At 29.1% G+C, this 21,423-nt stretch overlaps 1 protein-coding gene across 3 annotated transcripts in view; it reads left to right on the plus strand.

Moving 5' to 3' along the window:
• Positions 1–21,423, plus strand: part of LOC101240406 (glomulin) — a 67,935-nt gene that overhangs the window by 17,036 nt on the left and 29,476 nt on the right. For all 3 annotated transcript variants that reach the window (XM_065791319.1, XM_065791320.1, XM_065791321.1), the window contains exons 4-8: positions 4,887–5,226; positions 5,363–5,456; positions 9,512–9,602; positions 12,989–13,094; positions 13,227–13,280. In XM_065791319.1, the coding sequence (XP_065647391.1) occupies positions 4,887–5,226; positions 5,363–5,456; positions 9,512–9,602; positions 12,989–13,094; positions 13,227–13,280 (685 nt within the window). The remainder of the gene's footprint in view (positions 1–4,886; positions 5,227–5,362; positions 5,457–9,511; positions 9,603–12,988; positions 13,095–13,226; positions 13,281–21,423) is intronic.

The raw sequence follows: 21,423 nt of genomic DNA on the forward strand, positions 1-21,423 counted from the left end.
TCCTTATGTGCAATATCAATGATATTCTGAAAAAATCAAACAAGTGCCGAAGTACCTTACATCATTAGTAAATACGCGGTTTTCAAGTGGTCTTTAAAAAGATTTTGTTGAAGTTTCTTCTATAGTTTATCTAGTTAATCTTATTTTTTTGTTCGTATTTTGTTTCTTCGCTAAGGAGGAAAGACTATCAGATACTCTTTTTTTGGTAAGACTGGTGGAGCTTTTTCCAGAAATCCTGAAAGCAGAGCAAACTCTGTCAACTGATATCAATCTGTTCTGCTTTTCCTCTTCGTTGTTATAACGATGGACATATTGCTGCATCATGCTGACGGCTCTTTCTGATTGGTCATTGACAACAATAAGGCCATTGGCATAACTTTCAAAAATTTTAAACAAAGACTGTGTATGCCAGTATTGCGATGGAAGTGAAAGGCATTCTTTCATTCTTTCTTCAGTTAAACCACTAAAACTAAACATAATGTAAGAAAACTCATCTACCAAAAGGACTAAGCTTGGTGGATCTTTCTCAGTACAAGCATTTTTTCTATCTCTTTTCTGTTGTCTTTCTTTTCTTTGCTTTTATTTTTAAAGTGTTCAGTCTTGAGCATTTTAAATGAAAGAATTGCAGCTGCAATTTTTTTTTTTCATGTAAAGGCAAATCCTCATCCAATAGAGCTAGTGGAATCATAATTGAGTCCAAGTACCAAGTGTGCTTGTATAGCGAATCAAGCACAGCATCAAATGCTTTTGGATTCCAACAAAAACATTTAAATTGAAGCATCTGATGGATAGCTTTAATATCTAAGTTGGGGGCCTTTGACACAATACTTGATTCTAAATACCACTTGGCATAAAGACAGACCACAAACATTGCGATAAGCTTGATTTCTTTTTTGAGATTATTTTTTGAACGAAGTCAAGAAAACAAAAGCTGCATTTTCAGATAGTAAATTGCTTTGCCAAGAAAGCGGGCATCATGGATAGCTTCAGTTTTCCTAATTTTATAAACAGAAGGTAATAGATAAGTCACAACTAATTCAGCCAGCTCTCTTCTGTCTTCGCGTTTATCTTCTCCTGCTATCCCCTTTCTTTCTATATATGCTTTGCAAAAGTTCGCAGAATCTTCAGCAGCCTTTTTACTTATACTACATCACCTTCTTCCAGTTAAACTTGCACAGATCACTTGGGGCATAACTAAAATTTGGATGTTCAAGTAGGCTCTTAAATTTTTAAAATAATAAGTTTTCTGGTCCTGTAGTCAACTCATTTGTTGTATGTTTCCAAAAATACACCATTCTTAATTCTGTTATGTGATGCCTGCATGCTAATTTTAAAAGATATTTATTTAAATTGTTGGATATCTTTATGATTGAACCATTTTTGATCCTGGTATTGCTTGCAGTTGTATCAAAACAAAGACCTCCTACTTTTGATTCAAGTTTATATTCCTTTAGTAGGTTCGTAATACTTGTATATTGATCCTCACCAGAAGAGGAAGTTAAAGGAGGAACACCTAGTAGGTGCGTCTAACCCTCAATGTTCACAAGAACTGCCAACCTGTCAACCTTGAACTTTTTTCCTGCATTAATTTCATAAAGAGTTTTTCCATCAAAATGTATAAATATGGATAAGGAAAAGCTTCAATTGCATTTTTTACATACTCTTTTACTAAGGTTGATATATTTTCATTTGCTAATTTCATTTTTCTGAAGGCTGTTGATTTACTGCAATGTATATCTGTAAGTTCAACACTAGCTTCAGTTAAAATGACACTTGTCAATTTTTGCAAAACATTTGGCGAAACATCACTTAACATAGCTATTAGGGCAACGTTCCCAGCATACACATCTATTGGAATTTCTGCAGTTACTGTACAGTTAGATTGAGATGGCTCTTTATGATAATAGTTACTAGGCTTAAAATCAGAATCCTAAGATGAATCAGAACTCAAATCAGAATTGAGTTTAATTTCATAATTAGATTTTGCTGATCGTACATCCTTCATTCTATTTTTCTTTCTAATACTCTCTGCTGTCTACAAGCATAAAATAATATAAATTATAACAAAAGGTTTTATTAGAAAAATACCACTTAATACTTTTAATTGTAAAGTTTCACCTTTCTACTAAATTTCTTATCCTTTGTCCCTAGAATAAACTTTCTTTCTCCTTCCTGATCTTCCAAAATCATCAAGTCTTCAAGCTTATCCTTGTCAGACTTTTTTTTGTCGATCCTAAAAATGTTCTTCAAATCTGGCTTGCCTACCCAAAAAACTTTTTTTAAGTAATTCTCAAAGTTTTTCTAATTTGTTAAATCTTTAGAAGAGCCTCTTTTTTTTTTTTTTTTAATTAGAATACTGCTTGTTAAGTTTAATAAGATTTTTGAATAGTTGAGTGTCACTAACAACTTCAAACCCTGCTTTTATCAAGGGTTTTTTTAACCTTAGCTAAAACACAGTTACAATCCAAATTTTCACAACTTTTAAAATTTTTACGAAGCGAGCATGTAACCAAACTGATTTTAAGCAGTATAGATTGCAAGTTTGCTAGATGTTGTAGAATATCCATGCCTGTTGGAAGTTGAATATCTAAATGCATATTTGTTTTTGTTCATTATATTTTAATGAGATAATTTAGATCACTCTCTATCTTAAATATATAATATACATTAAATTGCTCAAGTTTCTTACAAATTAGAAATTACCTGTAGCTTCTGGTTTAGCTGCTTTAATAAAAACAATTTCTTTTTTTTATTAGATCTTAACTTAAATTTGTTTTCAAACTCGCGCATTTTGTTTACTTTATCCATATTTATTGCATGTTTAGTACTATTCATTATCATTAATCTTAAATAACCAAGAATATATTTGTAAATATTATAAAAGCCTGAAAAATACTTAATATATTATTTAAGTATTTGCTATATTATATATAGTTTTATTTCACTTGTTAAATGATATATTGCAACACATTATATCTTAATTTGTGTTTCATATTGCTACTTATAAAATTACAAATATTGTAGTTATAAGTTAAGAACATATTCTTTTGTTTGGTAATGGTATTAAACATACATAAAATGAGTAATTCTATTCATGTATTGAATATATACATTTGCAAACTATATTATGAATCTAAATAACAAAGATTGAATTTAATTGTTGAATAGGTTATAAAAACAACGCCGCACCACCTAATAAACGTTTTTTAGCCAATTTAAAATGTAAGTTATACCATTTTTTGAGAAGAAAGAAAAAAACCATACTTTTTTAATCAAAACTACAGATATTTATCTAAACACTGAAAAAAAAGTTAACTATAAATATTTATGCTAGCCTTAAAGTAATCTGATTTTTGGCCATTTTTGGGTACTTTTTTTTCCAAACATGTGCTTTGAGGGCAAGGAAAGAGTGGTTCAATGGTGCTGAAATTTTTTGTGAGTAAATTTAAATATATTTGCTTCAAATCTAAATGGTTTGGTTTTTCAAATTCTAAAATTTTTTTTCTTCTGAACACCCCTAATGTATGTATATATAAATATATATAAATATATATATATATATATATATATATATATATATATATATATATGTGTGTATATATATATATATATATATATATATATATATATATATATATATATATATATATATATATATATATGTTAAATAAGGAAATTATAACACTGATTGGTAGCATTCTGCTACCAATCAGTGTTATAATTCTCCAGAAATTCAATAAAAATTATAAAACTCTTGAAATCCAAGAAAAGTTCCCTTTTTGAAAAAAAGACACATGATTGCAAGAAAGTGTTTTGTAAAAGTACATTTTGTAAAAGATTCTCAAAATTGGCAAAATATCTTGTGGTCTAATGAAAGCAAAATTGTTTTATTTGGGTCAAGTGGATGCTGTGTGTAAGAAAGATAACTAACTTTGCCTACAAACCAACTTTAAAAGCTACAACTACAAACTTTAAAAGCTGTTAAATATGGTGGATCAAAAATTAATATTTGGATTTTTTTTTTTTTATTACGGTGTAGGGCTATCTATAAGATTGATGGAATTATGAACCTACATATATATCTGAAAATTTTACAAAACACCATTTTGTCTTATGCAGAAGATGATATGCTAGTAAAATGAGTATTTATGCAAAACAATGAGCCAAAACATATCAGCCATAGGGTAAAAAACTTGTTTGTGGAGGATTGAAGTTATAAACTGGTCTGCGCAGTCTCTTTATCTCTATCCCATTGAAAACGGTTAGACCAATATTGAAGAGGCAGTTTCTAAAGAAAAACTAAGAAATCAGCACAAATTATGGAACGTTGTTCGAAATGAAAAAATATTTCTTTACAATGTCAAGATCAAATCAACTTAATTCTGAATCAGTGCAAATATGTGATTCAAAATTAGGGAAATGCGAATAAATATTAATATTTTTAAAATTTAAATACTAATTTAGTGTCAGTAATTATCAATGAAATTAATTATTTGTAATAAAACATAAAAACAACAAATACTACTGTTATTATGTCCAACCTTTTTTTTTGTAATTATATAATTCTCCTATCTAGTTTCTATTCTTACATCTATTTCATTATATAATATTACATTTGTGTTAACAGTAACTGTTAACAGGATTTGTTAATTTTGAGCACACTACTGTTATTTTGTCCACAACTATATATATATATATATATATATATATATATATATATATATATATATATATATATATATATATATATATATATATATATATATATATATATATATATTTCTTATTTTTAGTATATATGGTTTTGCACTATACTCTTAAGATCTATGTAATTTATATTTGAGAGAATTTTTAAATATGCCATATCTATTTTCAATTTTTTGAAGCTTTTTTGAAGTTGCAAAGAGGGCAAACAGTGCATTTGAAGAATATATGCAAAAATATAGTCGAACACCTTGATCAACTGCTTCAAAATTCAAAAAATATTTCTTTAAAAAACTATCAGCTGAAAGCTAATAATGCTTCTAATCTAAATCAGATTTTATTGGTTGTTAAAAAGTATGAACGTTTCTGTTTTTCTTTGAAAGATTTTGTGTTAAAAATCACTGAAAAACTTATTCATGAAAAGTATGACGATTTAGAAAGTTATTTATTTGAAAAATCTATAAAACAAAATGGGTGGAGTGCATATGATACTGAAGCATGTCGCAATATTTTGTGTGAGTTGTAAGTTAATATTGATCAATTTATTAACTTGACAGAAAATGATAAATTATATTTTCTTGTTGACATTTTGCAAAAGTATATACTACTAATATTTATATAAAAGAATGGTTTATAGTTTTTAATTTGCTTTCTGCAGTGTTTTTAAAGTATTGGAGCAACTTATTGAATGTTTACCATTGCTGAAACATCCATCTATGATAGAAATTAAAAGTTGTTTCACTGTTTTTGTTGTAAGTTGTTTTATTGTTTTGTTGTATGTTGTTTTGATTATCTTATATTATTTAATATATTTAACTTTTACATTTATATATATATATATATATATATATATATATATATATATATATATATATATATATATATATATATATATATATATATATATATATAAATCTCAAATCATATGTATGACTCAAAGTTTTGCCATGATTACTTAAATCTTATTAAATTACACATTCCTATGTTCAAAGAACGAACAAAGATCCATTCTAAATGGTTTACCAATGCAATTATCGAATTTAATGATTTATCAAAGCAGTTATCGAATTTAAGCAAATTTCAAAAGATGTTAAAAAACAAATCAAATTACCAGTAAGAAACAACAAAATAGTTTTCCTATCCAAATGCAAGTCTCATCCAAAACTTATGTACTCATACTTAAATGCTCAAAATAAAACAAAATCTAAAATCAATCAATAAAAATCCAATCTGGCAAAGTTACTTTCGACCAGCAGCAAATTAAAAAACAACTAAATGAACACTTTTATTCAGTTTTCGATAAAAATTGTTTGAATATCAATCATTGATTTTCAAATTAAGAACATCTAATATCTGCTTATTCAATCGATCCTCTCTCACGCAAGACTCCTGGTGGTGACAACATCCACTAAACAAGTGTCATTCCAGCTTCTCTGAAGCTCTTCTTCCTATCTTTGTTCATACCCTTTCAAATGGTACTCTTCTCATCTTTTTTAAATCAGCCAACATCATTCCTATTTTCAAAAAAGGAGACAAACAAAAAGCTTCAAATTATCGACCAATCTCTCTCACATCTGTACCTTGCAACATTATATAATGCATAATTAAAGCAGTAATGATGAAACACCTTATCAATAACAATCTTCTCAATTCAGCACAGCACTTCTTTGTTCCTAAAAAATCATGCTCAACGAGTTTAATAGAATCAATTGACATTATCTCACAAGCGCTAAATGAAGGTGATGTAGCAGATGTTATATTCTTAAATTTGCCAAAGCATTTGATCTTGTCCATCACGACTCTCTTCTACTTAAACTCAGTGCATATGGTTTTAAAGATCAGTTGCTTGCTTGGCTAAAATCTTTCTTGACAGGTCGAAGACAAAGAGTATTCATAGTTTCAAACTTGTCAGAATGGAAAGAGGTAAAAAGTGGTGTCCTCAAGGCTCTGTATTGGCCCCGCTGCTTTTTATTATATTTATCAATGACCTTCCCGATGTGATGACACACTATGTCATACTCTTTGCAGACAACTGTAAACTAATATGAATTATCAAAAGTTTGAACGATTGAATGACACTACAAAAAGATTTGAACAAAATTGTTGATTGGTCAAAAAAATGGAAAATGAAGCTGAATTATGCGAAATGCAAATCAATGGTAATCAGGAAATCATGAGTGACACCAAAAGTTTCTATATATGATTATATAATACTTAATGACAATGGATCTCTTTATTCGCTAGAAAAAACTGTTTCTGAACAAGATCTTGGTGTACAAATTACAAATAACCTGAATTAGAAAGATCACTCAAAACTTGTTTCAACCAGAGCAAATTTTGTCCTTGGGTATCTAAGGCGGTTATTTAAAACATGAAATATAGAAACAATTTTAATACTTTGTTGTTCCTTTGTCCGTCCTCATCTAGAGATGCGTCCTCAGTTTGCAATCCTTACCACCAATTAGACATCAAACTAAAATGATAAATAATTTCAACATTATCAAACAATATTACCCAAACACAATAGCAAGTTCAATCGGTTTAGAAGGACCAGCAAGTGGAATAAGGGATTACCCTCATTCTTTTTCTAAGCAAGTAACAAAGAACTGTGCTCAATGAGAAAATTTCTTTTCAAATAGAATCTGGAATCAGCTACCGATAAAAGTAATCAACGCCTCATCAGTTAACTGCTTCAAGAACCTTTATGATGAGCACTAAAAAGTGCAATGGTTGCTATAACCAAGCAAACTGGTTTACTAGAACCTACTTTTAGTGCAGCCTAAACTTTATTATTATTATATTATTATATATATGTATGTATATATATGTAAATATATATATATATATATATATATATATATATATATATATATATATATGTATATATATATATATATATATATATATATATATATATATATATATATATATAGTTTGTTGTCTTTGGGAAGAGCGGAAGGAAAAAAGTGATTCTTAGGCCAACACATACGTCACTTTTAATTACTCTTGACTTTCGTTCAACATTTGCGTGTTGGACGAAAGTAAAAACCATTAATTTAATTACAAATAAATTGTTTTTTAAAAAAACCAAAAAAACACAAAAACGGAGTGCTGCTAAAACATAAAAAAAAGGTCTTCAAATTTTAATTTGGGCGGTGCCCAAATACGGTCAACGCTGTCAAAAATAGTCCAGAATAGCCCCTTATATATATATATATATATATATATATATATATATATATATATATATATATATATATATATATATATATATATATATATACAGGGTGCATCAGCTAATTGAGAGCATAGTTTTAATTTTTTATAAATGATAAAAAGTCAAACAGAAAATATTTTCAATCAAAATCAATTGTATAAATAATATAAGATGAACTATTGTTTAATAGTTTCATTCAATAAAATTCCCCTCTACTTCAATAATAGCTTTGATTTGAGACCTAAACTGACTGCAAGCGTGCTTGAGATGGCCCTCATCTATGTTGTCAATTATTCGGATAATGAACTTTTTCAGAGAATCTTTGGTGTTATGGGGATGTTTTTTTAGCATTTCTTACAACGATGCCCCACACATAATAATCCAATGGATTCTGGTCTGGAAAATGGTCCGCCAACCATTCCTGAGTGTTTTGAGCCTTTTGTGCTGGTGCAGAGTCTTGTTGAAAATGGTATGGCCTTCCATTTCTTACTCTATCAATACAAGCCTTAACAACAGTACCCAAGACTTCAATGTAAGCAGCAGAAGTGACTCTTAGTCTTTGCAGAAAGAAGTGTGTTGGCATCACATGTCCTCCATTGCTAACAACCCCCAAAACCATAAGAGTTGCAGGAAATTTTGTGTGCATGACTGTTGGAACTTTGCAAGGGTCATCACACAACCACCTGTCATTTCTTCTGTTTACTTTTTGATCTTGATCAAAGTTTTTCTCAACTGAAAAAAACCAAAGCATGCCTTGCTCAGCAGGATGTTTCAGTTTGTTTAACAGCCTCTTAGATCTTATCAAACGATTTGCTTTGGTGGTCTCGGATATAAACTGACCTCTCCTCATCACATAAGACTTGTAGAAAAGATTTTTATGAACAGTCCTTCGAATTGTGGCTTCTGAAACACCCAGGTCTTTTGCAATGGACCTCATTGACTTTTGGGGACTCTCGTCAACGATATTCTGAACTTGATGAATAAATTCAGGTGTTCTAGTCGTGTCTGACCATTGCTCATGCTTTTTACGTTTAGCAGCTGGATTACAATCACCATTATTTTCTTCTAAATCCTTGCGAACTTTAAGAACAAAAGATCGGGCGACTTTAAGAAATTGTGCAATTTGTAAATTGCTATGCCCTGCCTTGAATGATACAATTACAGCATGTCTTTCCATTGCTTGTATTAGTTTATTATCTGTCATTTTTAATTATCTGCAAAAAATAAAAAAAATTAATGTAACATAAAGAAATACTGACATTACGTGATGTTCTCAAATAGCTGATGCATGTATGTTTTAAAATGCTGACTTTAATCCAGAATAAAGAGAAAAAGAATGGAGATTAATGAAAAAAAGCACACACACATAAAATTACTATAGTAAAAGTCTTTCATATCTAAGTTGCACCTGCCTATACCCAAACCCTCAGTTGATGTGTGTACTGCACCCCATCTTTTCTCCCCCTGCAATTTTAGTATGACGGTACATTTTTTAAAACAATAGCAATACTAATATATTTTGTTATTGAAGTTTTACATTATTAGTTATTGCAGTTTTTTTCTAGGCTTTTTTTTTTAATTGATTTCTAGGATTCTGTTTTGAAAATAAAAAGAATTACAGATATGTTTGGGTTTTATGCTTCAATGAAATTTGATATCTCAAATGCACTTTGTAAAGCAGGTTATTTTATTTTTAATTTTTAAATGTATTAATAACACTGGTCAACAATAAAAAAATCTGGAAGCCAGGTACTGTTTTTTTTCTGATTTTTTAGTGCTAAATCCAAAAATACCATCAGTTTCTTACTATTAGGTCAGGCTTCTCTGATATCCATACCACTTTTTTTCACATTTAAGAGTATTTTCAATAATATAAAACTAGAAAATGATCCCCGGATCTTACAGCTATACAGTTTCCCTGTAACTCTGATGAGTATATTCATTACCCAATTATCTTAATCTAAATTAAAGCTAATAAAACAAACAAATTCTATGAATTTTACGGTTGGAGGGGAAAATACAACCAACTAAAATTACAATGTTGAAAAAAAAACAATTATGATGTTGCATACATATGCATTATAAATGTATATATGTCATCAGTGTTAAATTTCATATCATTTTTATTAATTGTGTATACACTGTATTTATTGCACTAATCTATTTCAAACAGTGTTTGGTATTGAATAAATATAGTAATTAAAAATAACTTGTGTGCACCTGAATTGGTACAGCTTAGAAATCATTGAAAAAAGTTTTGAAAATCTACAAAGAAGTAATTTGAATCATTTCAAAGTAATCAAACATTTGTTATTAATTTGTTATCATTGTTATATACTAATTCACCATGAGCTCCAGAGGATTTGTAAACAACCCAGACTTGTTCTGCTACATTTGTGGAATTACTCCTGTAGGACATTGCAAAATAATGACACCTTTGATAAAGACCGCATATTTTCATTATTTTGGAAGCCCCATTGGTGATCAGGACAAAAAATGGGCCCCACATTCTTGCTGAAGTAACTGTTTTTTGGTGCTGGCATCGTGGTTTAATGGTAGGAAAAAGCATCAGACATTTGGTGTGCCTATGATATGGCATGAACTACAAAATCATATGAATGACTGCTATTTTTGCATGAGCAAAATTACTGAACTGAGCCTTAAAGCAAGAAACAAAACAGATTATCTCACTGTTGTATTTGCTATAAAACCAGTTCCACATAATTCCAAGTTGCCAGTTCCCATGCCACCCTTAGAAAAGCAAATTATAGCACCTTCAAAAGAAGAGGAATCAGAACAAGAAAATCCTTTATTTGATACTGAATACCAGCCTGAAGAATGTACATCTGTGCCTTGTCTACTCAATCAGCAAGATTTAAATGATTTGGTAAGGGACTTATATCTGTCCATAGACAGGGCAGAACTGTTAGTATCAAGACTTAAACTATAGAATTTGGTTGCTGGTAATGTGCCAACTACATCCTTTCGTAGCTGAAGTTCTGAACTGTCCAGCTGTTTTCAGACAGTTAGTCAGCTGTGCTTTTATTCAGATCTTGAAAGGCTGTTTTCACTTTTTAATGTTGAACATAACCATGATGATTGGCATCTGTTTATTAATTTCAGTAAACGTAGTCTAAAGGCCGTGCTATTGCATAATGGAAATACATATCCAAGCATTCTAGTTGCACACTCAGTACAATTGAAGGAATCCTACGAAAATATGATTATACAGCAGAATGCAATTAAGTAAGATCAGTACAAATGAAAAATATGTGGCGATCTTAAAGTAATTGGTTTACTGTTAGGCATGTGGAGTGGCTTCACATAATACTTGTGCTTTTTATGTTTGTGGGACAGCCAGGCAACACAGTAGCACTATGTATAAAAGAACTGGCCCCCACGTGAAAAATTTACTACATAGAAAATAAAAAATATCTTCTCTTAAAACAGAAAAGTTGTGAGGAAATCAAATATTTTTTATATTTACTAAGAGTCCGCTAAAAGCCTCCGGTTTTCAGATAAAAATTTTGAATTGAAATATTATTTACTATGATACAGGTTGAAGATCATTCAGCCAAGGTTGTCATAGCTTTAGTAGAGCAAATAAATTTGCAAAATGTTTTACCATCATCCTCTTAAATGTATAAAAATTTGTAAAATGGCAATAATCAGGTTAAATCTGTATATATTCATTCAATGTGAACTTGTCAGCCTCAGATGTAGAGTAGAAAACATTTAATTAAAACTATTCAAACTGTTTGGAAAGGAGTGAGCTGTCTTGAAAATTTTCTCCGAAAGAGCAAGCAAAAAATACAACAACATATGCACTCAATACAGTTAGCATGCATACTTGATACACTATATCAAGTTTAAAAGTAAAAAGACATTTTACTAAAGAGTGTTCATATTAAAACTTGATTGAACCAAATTTTGATTTTCATCATGGATTTTTTACTGTGAATCTTCGCTTGATTTGGCATTGTATCATTTAAATTCTGCAGTGAAAAAAGAAAACTTAACCAATAAATATAATCTTTTTTTTTGTTTCTGCCTTAGACGGATTTTGCACTTACCCCTTTGTTTGATTTAAAGTCAAGACCTAAATTTACAAGTGAGACCTAAAACAAGTGGCACAATGTGTGATGACCTCAAACTGGTTGTTTAAAGCAGCAAGAAAAATATTCTCTTAGAAAGTGGTTTATATACATTTATACTAGTGGTTTATAGGCATATATACTAGTGTTTTATATGTACTAATGGTTAACATGCATATAAACCACTAGCATGTATAAACCAATATCCTCTGCAATTTTAAAATTTTTATGAGAGAAAAAAAAATGTCATTCTCCTCCAAATTTGCAAATATTTAAACTTTCAAATGTTTTAAAAAAATTTCAATATTTACAAATTTGGTTGTGTTGTGACTTTTTTTCTCTTTCTGGAATTTAAATTGTGCAATTGAAATGTTTTATGCATTCATTGATTCAGTTCTAGCAGTGAAAATATATTTTAGCCTCACCTTAATGCCACAATATATCACCATAAACCCAAGCTTTCATTTATTTTAGTTTTTTTTTGAAAGGTTGCTGCGTACTTTTATATTTACTGCATATACTGCATATTTTTTCATCAAACTTTTTTAATACATTAATTGATTAGTTTTCTTTCTATTTTTTTTTTTTTTTTTTATTGTGGTGTTTTTGTTTTTTCTTACTATATATCTTTTTGGAAATCAAGGAATTACCAGCAATATCAGGTCTTTATCTATCTTTGTTTTTAGTTTTATTAAATTTCTTGTGCAATTTTTATATATCTGTTACATAAAGCTTTTTTTTTTGCTTTTTTTTTTTTTGGTAATAGACATTCTTTAAATATTTATAATTATTATCTTTCCTAATACTTTTTTTTTTAACTTCTTTTGATAAATATAATCTGTTTATGAGAAACCTGGTATCTTATTTTTTTATTATATTTATATTTTTTAATTTGTTATTAATACTATTACCTTGTTTTTGTTTTTAGAATTACTATTATGCTTTTTTTTAACAAATAAACTTTTTAATTTAGAATCTAGTAACAAAATTTTCATATATAATAACCTTGGTTTTACATTGTTTTTGTACTTAATCTACATTCATGGACTTGTTTTTCAAGAAATTCCTCTTGTATATAGGTAATATTTCAAGTAATTGTAAAAAATAAAAATGTAAATACAGAGAAATATTATTATTTAAAACAGTGTCGTGTTTATTTCCATGTTTAATTTCATGTTTAATTTAATTTTCTTAATTTTTAAAATTTTTAGAATAGAGAGTGTTCTTTTAACTGTTATGCCACATTTAAACATGATGATAAAAAGGTATTTTGTTATGAATGATTTATAATGAATTTTTTTAACAATTATTTTTTTTACTAACCTAAAACCTTAATCAATAAAAACTTGCCCAACACCTAAACTAATTTTAATTAAAAAAACATAACAATATCACAAACTCCAGTCAAGTAAAGCCATATCAGCCAATATCAGGTGCAACATCATTAAGTAAAAATAAAAAATACTTATATAAACTAACATTATAACATGTTATAACTTATTAAAACATAATATTATATTTAGGATTTTTCTTTTATTCTTAATTGCTCGTTTATAAAAGATATGGAAAAAACCAACTTTTATTTTTTCTGATGTATTTTATTTAAATTATGGATCAAGACCATTAACAGTATATACTTGCTGTTCAATCACCATTTGTTTTCAAATGAGTTGATAATAATTTACATAATTGCTTTTTAATCATCTCTCAAATGAGTTGATGATGAATGAGATTCAACAATAAATACAAGTCATTAATAACAGTATTCAACATGCAACAATATTCAAACATTCAACAATAAATACAGGGTATCTTGGGATATTTCTTTTTGAAGAGAACAAAGTGTTTTTTGAAAAAAAGTTCATTAATTCTCCATACATTATCATTTTATAAATATTTTGAAAATAAGTCAATTTTCATGAAAAAATTTTGAGCAAATTTTGATTGTTAATATGTTTAAATAGGTGAGAACTTGCATTAAAAGTATTATTATAAATTGATATCTCTGCTGACAAACAATTTATCTAATGGATTATGCTAGATATGAAAGTCCTCATTATCTGGCCAAATGAAATAATATTTAGGTAATAATAATTGGCCAAATATAATTTTAGGTACACCTTAAATATTATTTTAATCTTAATTTCATCTTAAGGTCTTTGTTTGGAATTAGATCAAACCCGCTGAATTAACTGACCTACAATAGTTTATATCATTTAATTGTGATTACAATTAGATTTTTTTAAATTTCATTCTGGTAATATTGTTTTAGTAATTTTAGAATTTTTTAAAAGTTTACTTGAGTTTTAGAGAAAAAACCAAAACATAGAAGATATCAGATTTAATATTTAACAAATAACGGAATGTGGGCCGGATTTGCAAAAATTGCAATTCCAATTGTTGCATTTAGTAAAATGGTATACGGTCTTTGACAATATTTATAAAACATTTTCAAAAACTTAATTATTAGTTGCAACATCATTATATTTAACATAACACATTTATGTCTCATTGAACAAAATACTATAAGTTAAAATTAGATATTTTATAATTGGCTAATCAAAATTAAAAATGTTGTAGCCAATTATAGCAAGAAATATAAGCAATGATAAAGTTTTGGTTATAAAAAAATAATACTTTGCAATTTTCATTGAAAATGCAAATATATTAAGTCACATTTTTAATTTCGTACTTTGTTAACCAACTTATGGTAATAGATTTGCTTCTTGTAATCTTGGCTCGCTATTTACAACTATTAACATAACAAGGATTCCAATTGAATTCCCAGTTTTCTTAAAAGCCTTATTATTTTTGTTTAGAAAGAGACATTCTAGATTTCATATATTTACATAACACTTATGTATTTCCAGTTGTTTTTGTTATTTTTTGAAGGAGAAATTTGCAGTCTAAATGCAATTCTCTTGTGGGTTTCTGAAAATTTGTAAATGGTAAAAAGTGAAAATTTAAATTTTTTTACTAAAATCAATTTGCCCTATTACTACCAGTGGAGAAATAATATAAAAAGTATTTTAAAAATAATTTTGACCATGATTAATTCAAAAACTAGTGCATAGAATTATTACCCTTTTTCATAATTACCGGTAACGGTAAAACCCCAGTTTTTTGCCATTTTTATTACCGGTTAAACCGGTAACATAAAGTTTTTTCAAAGAAATAAAAAAAGGCTTGAAATGCAGCAAACCGACTTATAATTAACACAGATTTATATCACAAAGTTAATCTCATATTAAGCTCAAAACAATACATCCACTTTCAGATATTACAGTTAAATATCACAAAAAAGAGCTTAAACAGTTTAAATAAACTCAAATTCTATAGATTGACTGATATAACATTTAACACAGTTGTTAGGCATTCAATACAGAAATTACTGCTGATTGCTGAGCTTTTTTCAACAGAAAATAAGCTCGTAAAATGCATAAGGCATCAAGAGTATTATCATTCAAGCTTGATCTGAGTTTTGTAACAAAAAGACCACTGGCTGAGAAAGAACGTTCAGCTTCAACACTAGTTACTGGTATACCAATCAATGCATTATACAGCATTTCTAAGTTGTTTGTGCGAGTTTTTGTCAGCTCAAAAACGGCCATTTCCTTCAACAGTGATTTGGAACTGGTGCCCACTCTCATCTTCTTTGAACTAGAGGGACACTTCAGAGCATCCTTGATAGACTGTTCCAATTGTTCTGCCAAGGAAAATTGTCCATCATCAATATCGGGTATTTCTTGACATTCTTCTTCCGATTTATCTTCATCTTCGTAGCTCTCCTCAAACAGACGACAGAATAATTTGGCAGCAGTATTTGCAAGGGCATTTTGTTTCACTTGTGAAGTGTCAAAGACATCCGTGCTTTGCCCTTGCTTGTCCAAGGCCTCTGAATCATTTAAATAAATCAATAGATTTATTATATCAGGATTTCTTCTTTCCTTTATTCTTTTGACTAACATTTCTAATAACTCTTTGCTGAAAGTTGAATTCTGCATGCTCAATTTAAGGCAAATAAACTTCAGAATCTGATCACTTGAAATCAATGTTGCATCTCGTCTACATAAAGCTTCTGTTCCCATATTTACTGGTTTTAGGGCTGCAATCAATTCTTCAAGTGTGTTAAATTCTTCATCCGAGAAGCTTATTTCACTAGAAATTTCGATCAAGGACATCTTGATAGGCTTCTTTAGCTTAACAAATCGAGATATCATGTCCATCAAACTGTTCCACCTAGTCTTTGAGTCAAGTATAAGTGATAATTCTTTTTTAAACTCAGCTAGAACGTGCTTTTGAAAAATATCATCGTTTTTGACAGGGGACTTGCAAAACAGGCGTACACAACATCTTACTTTTGAAATAATGTGTCTCAGATTTTGACGGACTTCAGGGGGTCGATCATCTTCAATTACTACCTGAAAGTGTCAGTAATTAAGATGATTTTTTTAATAAAAATAATCTTATTTAGATGTCTTATACTTTTGAATAATTATATATAATACTTACCTGTAATCCAACACCTTCTTCATCTTCGTAATCGCTGTCATCAGAGATGGAAATATCATCAAGTGCAAAATCTTCTTCTTCATCAAGATCAGGAATGACTTCTTGGACCGGAGTTGTTTTGTATAAAGCATCACAGACTGCTAAGTGGATGCCATGTGCCAAGCACAATTGATGGGTTGGTAAAATAGCTTTTCCGAATTTTTTCATTACAGCAGCTCCATCAGTTGTAGCTGCCACAATATCAGAGTCCAGACAAATTCCAAATTCTTTTAGCTTTTCTCTAACAATGGTCACAGCTTTATCCGCTGGCATTGAGCCAAAATTTCTTACCATTCCCAAATTCCAATGCCGATTCTTGACATGAACATTGATATTAATAAATCTTCTGTTACGAGATGATGTGTATTCATCAAGAGTAATGCTAAAACAAATTTTGTCTTTCTTCATTTCTTCAAACTACTTTTTATAAATGTCTTTAACCTCAAGACAGTGCTTCATAATAATTGCTTTGATCGATTTTGCATCTTTTGGCAAGTGGTATCCTTGAGCTCCCAATGCCGCTCTTAAACGTTGACTTTTTGCCAGTACTCGAATTGGTAATCTATCAATGGCAACTAACTCGGACAAGACAATTGCCAAGGAATCTTTTTGGGTCACAAAGAAGTGACTTTTTGTTCAACTTTGGCTGATACTTGTTTCATAGCATTGGCCTCGATATAATGCATTAATTTGAGATGAGATCTCATACCACTGGTAGATCCACCTTTGCACTTGATTTCTTTGCTACAAGTTTTGCACTTTGCCAGCTGCAGATCCTTGCTGTGTAAGAAGTGCTTCCATAACTCGGAATTATTGTTTCCTCCAACGAAGGTCATCTTCGTGTTTATTGCTTTTTCATCAAAGAACTGCTTTCTCTCACTGTGTTGCATCTTTTAGGAGTTGCCAAATTAAAATGAAAGCAAAATACCAAAGTATTTAATTAACAAAATATCATTTTTAAAACCTGGTTTCTCATTACCGGTTTCCATGCCCTATCAAAAACTCTCTGCAAAAACTGGTTATTTTGAAATGCTAAAATTATTCAAAAATTAGTTGTATGGACAGATCGAAAAGTCTTGTTTTATAAACTTTATAAAAAGGTAAATTCATTGTGTCTCCATAAGATTTTATCCTTTACATAACAAATTTGTGTATAATTATTCCTGCCTAAATTCTTACTTTTAATAACTGGCCCATTAGGCCTGTATTTTTCAATCAAAACATGGCAGTTACTAGTCAACATATCAATTAATCATTAATCAATATTAGGCTATGTTGATAAGGAATCAAACTTTGAGTTCATAAAATGCTTAAGAATCAGGTCGAGAACATGAAGTTGACAAGGTTGATACTCTAAACCTGGAATAAGTTTTGTCAAACGTTTAAGTACTTCATTTTTAGAACCTGTATTCATTGCAGTGGTGCCACTTATTGTAACAGAAATTTTATTTCTGTTGTAATTTGTAGCAGATTATTTCATTTGAGATTTGTCTTTCTCTAATATTTTCAAAGATATAGCCAAAATCTAGACTTGCTCAAATTGAAGAGCTATAGTAATGTTATTTGTCTATGCTCTTACCATCAAAATGTAATCACCACGTTACTTTAGAAGAGTCGATGTAAGACCGAATCAAGCTTTTATGAGCAAGTTTTGTAGATGTTTTTTTGATTTTTTTTTTTTTTTTTGATGGCAGGTGTTGTGAATAGGTTGTAATTAGGGCTTCCAATACCAAACCAAAAATTAAATAACGGTTTTTTGGTATTAGATTTAGTGAAAACCTATATACCAGTATTAATAACGGTTTTACAAGTACTCAAAAAAACATTAATTAAAACGCAAGCAACAAACAAACAGATCCAAAACTTTATTTTTTAAGTTAAAATAATGTATAAAATTAATTTGTTTGAAAAAAAAAAAAACATAAAAAAATTATATAATATTGAAATAGGCCCGCAAAATCGTATACCAACATAAAGTTAGTACCACGTGTACTGTCTTCCTCAAATATAAAAACTTTTTTTTGTATTATTTTAGTCAAATCGTTAATATTTGGATTTGTTTTTGGTACTGTTTTCACTTTCATCTCATTTTTTATGGCCATGTACATGTACTTCTGTAATGTCAAACTCAAAAGTTCATCTTTGCACATTATGGTATCTTCGTCATCATCTGTTCCAGATGGCAATATTGTAGTTTCAGCCTAGACGGATGAGAGCTGCTGAATAAGATACACAATTAAATTTACTGAAGCAGTTTTAGCCAATTAAATATGATATCAGAACCAAAATTATTTTGGGATTGATCTCCTTTATGAAGATATTGTATGAGATAAGATAAATTTGTGCGTCTTTCTTTTATTCTTTTAATTACGGAGGTCTTCATATTGTTACTTAATGGCCCTATGCCCAATTTTGCAGCATAAATGCCATCATAGTATCAGCTGATAGAAGATTAGCATCTCTCAGACATAAAGCCTCTACAGCCAATTTCTTTGGTAGCAACATAGAAACTGTTGATATTATCAATTCAGATTCCGTAAAGATAATAGCTGAATTAAAGTCAATCAGGGCTTTTTGAATTGAATTTTTTAGTTTATAAAAATGCTCTAGCATAAAAAGCAAGCTGTTCCATCAGGTCTTATTATGTAATACTAATGACAGTTCTTTACCATGTTCAGTTTTTACATAAACTTGAAGAATTTAATTTTTTGTTGGTAATCATCTGAACAGCTTTACAACTTTTCTAACTTTGCTTATCAATTGAGCCAAGTTATTTGCAAGTTCATTTGAATTTGGTGAGCTCTGAAAAATCCTTAATCCGTCTAAATGGTCTTCATTATATTCATCTGAAATCTCACCAATCTTCATCAGATTTAAAATATTCATCTGTCGAGCCCACGACTGTTGTTTTATACAAGACAACAACCACAGCCAATTAAATTCCATGGGTTAGACAAAGTTGTTGGTCAATGGACATTAATCGTCCCACTTTCTTCATAACCAAAGCACCATCCGTGTTAATACAAACGATATTGCGATCTATTTTTAAATTGTGTTCTTTCAGTAGGTTGTCAACAAACTTAACACACATTTTTGCTGGGAAATGTCCATTAACTCGTGCTAAACCCAAATTCCAAAATCCATTTTGAGAATGAACATTAATGTTATAATAACGTTTATTTTTTACCAAAGTCCACTTGTCAAATGTAAGACTAAATCAGTTTCCTTGCTGTTTAAGTTCAGACAATTCTTTTATTATCGAGTTTCGAATTTTAGTAGCATATTTCATAACTATTTGGCGAATGGATTCTGATGATTTTGGCATGTTGAAACTTCGCACTATCAGCGATTTTCTTAGCTCATTGGATGTTGTAAAAAATTAAATGGCAAGCCATTGGTGGCTGTCATTTTAGCTAAAACATTTGGCAGTGTATTTTCATCTTTGTTTTTCTTAAAATAAGTTAAAATTTTATTTCTGGGTCTACGGAGTTGCAAATCAGCTGTAGTGTAAACACCAGCAGAAGATGGCAAAATTGAAACTTCAACTTCATAACGTTTTAATAAATTTATTTGATGAGATGTCCTTAAATGTGTATGGAGTTCACTAATCAAGCCACCACAGGTCTTGATTTCTCTAGCACATTTTTTACATTTCGCTACAGCTCCAGACTTTTCCCCAACAAAATATTGCCCACCCAGAGTTTTTGTCCTGAAGTCCTTTTTTAAAATCTTCAAATACTTTTGATTTATAAGTCATGGTTAGGGCAGCACATTTTTGAATACTAGAATTTTAAATATAAAAAAGAACTTTAAAATACAAATTATATAAATAACAAAAATTTATAATTATGAAAATAAAGATATTATGTTATATGAACTTAATATAATTATAATATATGAAAAAAACATAACAAAATTTTTGTATTATATGAATAAAAAAACATAACTACATCTCTATATTATATAGAGATGTTGATATTTTTTTTTTTTCATTTTGCATTTCAATACATATGTGTTAAATATTTATTCTTTTTAAATTTATTCACTGTCTTTATTTGTTGTTGTTGTTATTGTTGTTGTTGTTGTTATATTTACAAATATATATATAATAAATAAAATGTAGCACAGCTCAACAAAGTTACAAAAACAAAGTGAAAAAAAAACATTCTCTCAATATATCTTAAAAATATCTAATTATATAATTAAAAAAAAATTAATACAAACAGGTCAGAGTTTTCTTTGTTGATTTTCGCAGTTAAAACTTTCTGAAAATCTGTGTCAAAACACGTACGAAGTCTCATCAAAAAATTCCTGTCCGATTGAAAAAATAACTGTTATACCAGTATATACCGGTATTGAGAGCTCGGTATCGGTATTGGAAAAACATCCAGTATACCAGAGTTTTCAGTATACCGGTATGGATGCCCTAGTTGTAATAGGCTCTGTCAAAATACTGCTTTTGACCTTTGAATGCATTAGAATATTTCTGGTGTTCATAACAGAGTTTGTCTTCCAGATTTTTAAGTTTAAAATTTTTGGGCAATAAGTCAAATAATTAATTTATATTATTATAATTATTTAATAATTTTATAATAATATTATTAATTAATAATTTATATTAATAATCATATTAATAGAATAAACTATTAATACTTGTCTTCTTATTTGTACTTTGTGTTGATTTAATAACAAATTTATAATTTTGATTAGCAGACTTTACTCCTAACATAGAACAACCTCTTTGCACAGATTTCTCCAGAATACATAATATCATTATTTTATTCCATAATTGACGAACTTCTATTGAGATTTTTTTAATAACATCGCTTAATCTAAGAATATTACTTTATTCTTAAA

Source organism: Hydra vulgaris, chromosome 02 (genome assembly GCF_038396675.1).
Source record: "Hydra vulgaris chromosome 02, alternate assembly HydraT2T_AEP".
Taxonomy (NCBI): domain Eukaryota; kingdom Metazoa; phylum Cnidaria; class Hydrozoa; order Anthoathecata; family Hydridae; genus Hydra; species Hydra vulgaris.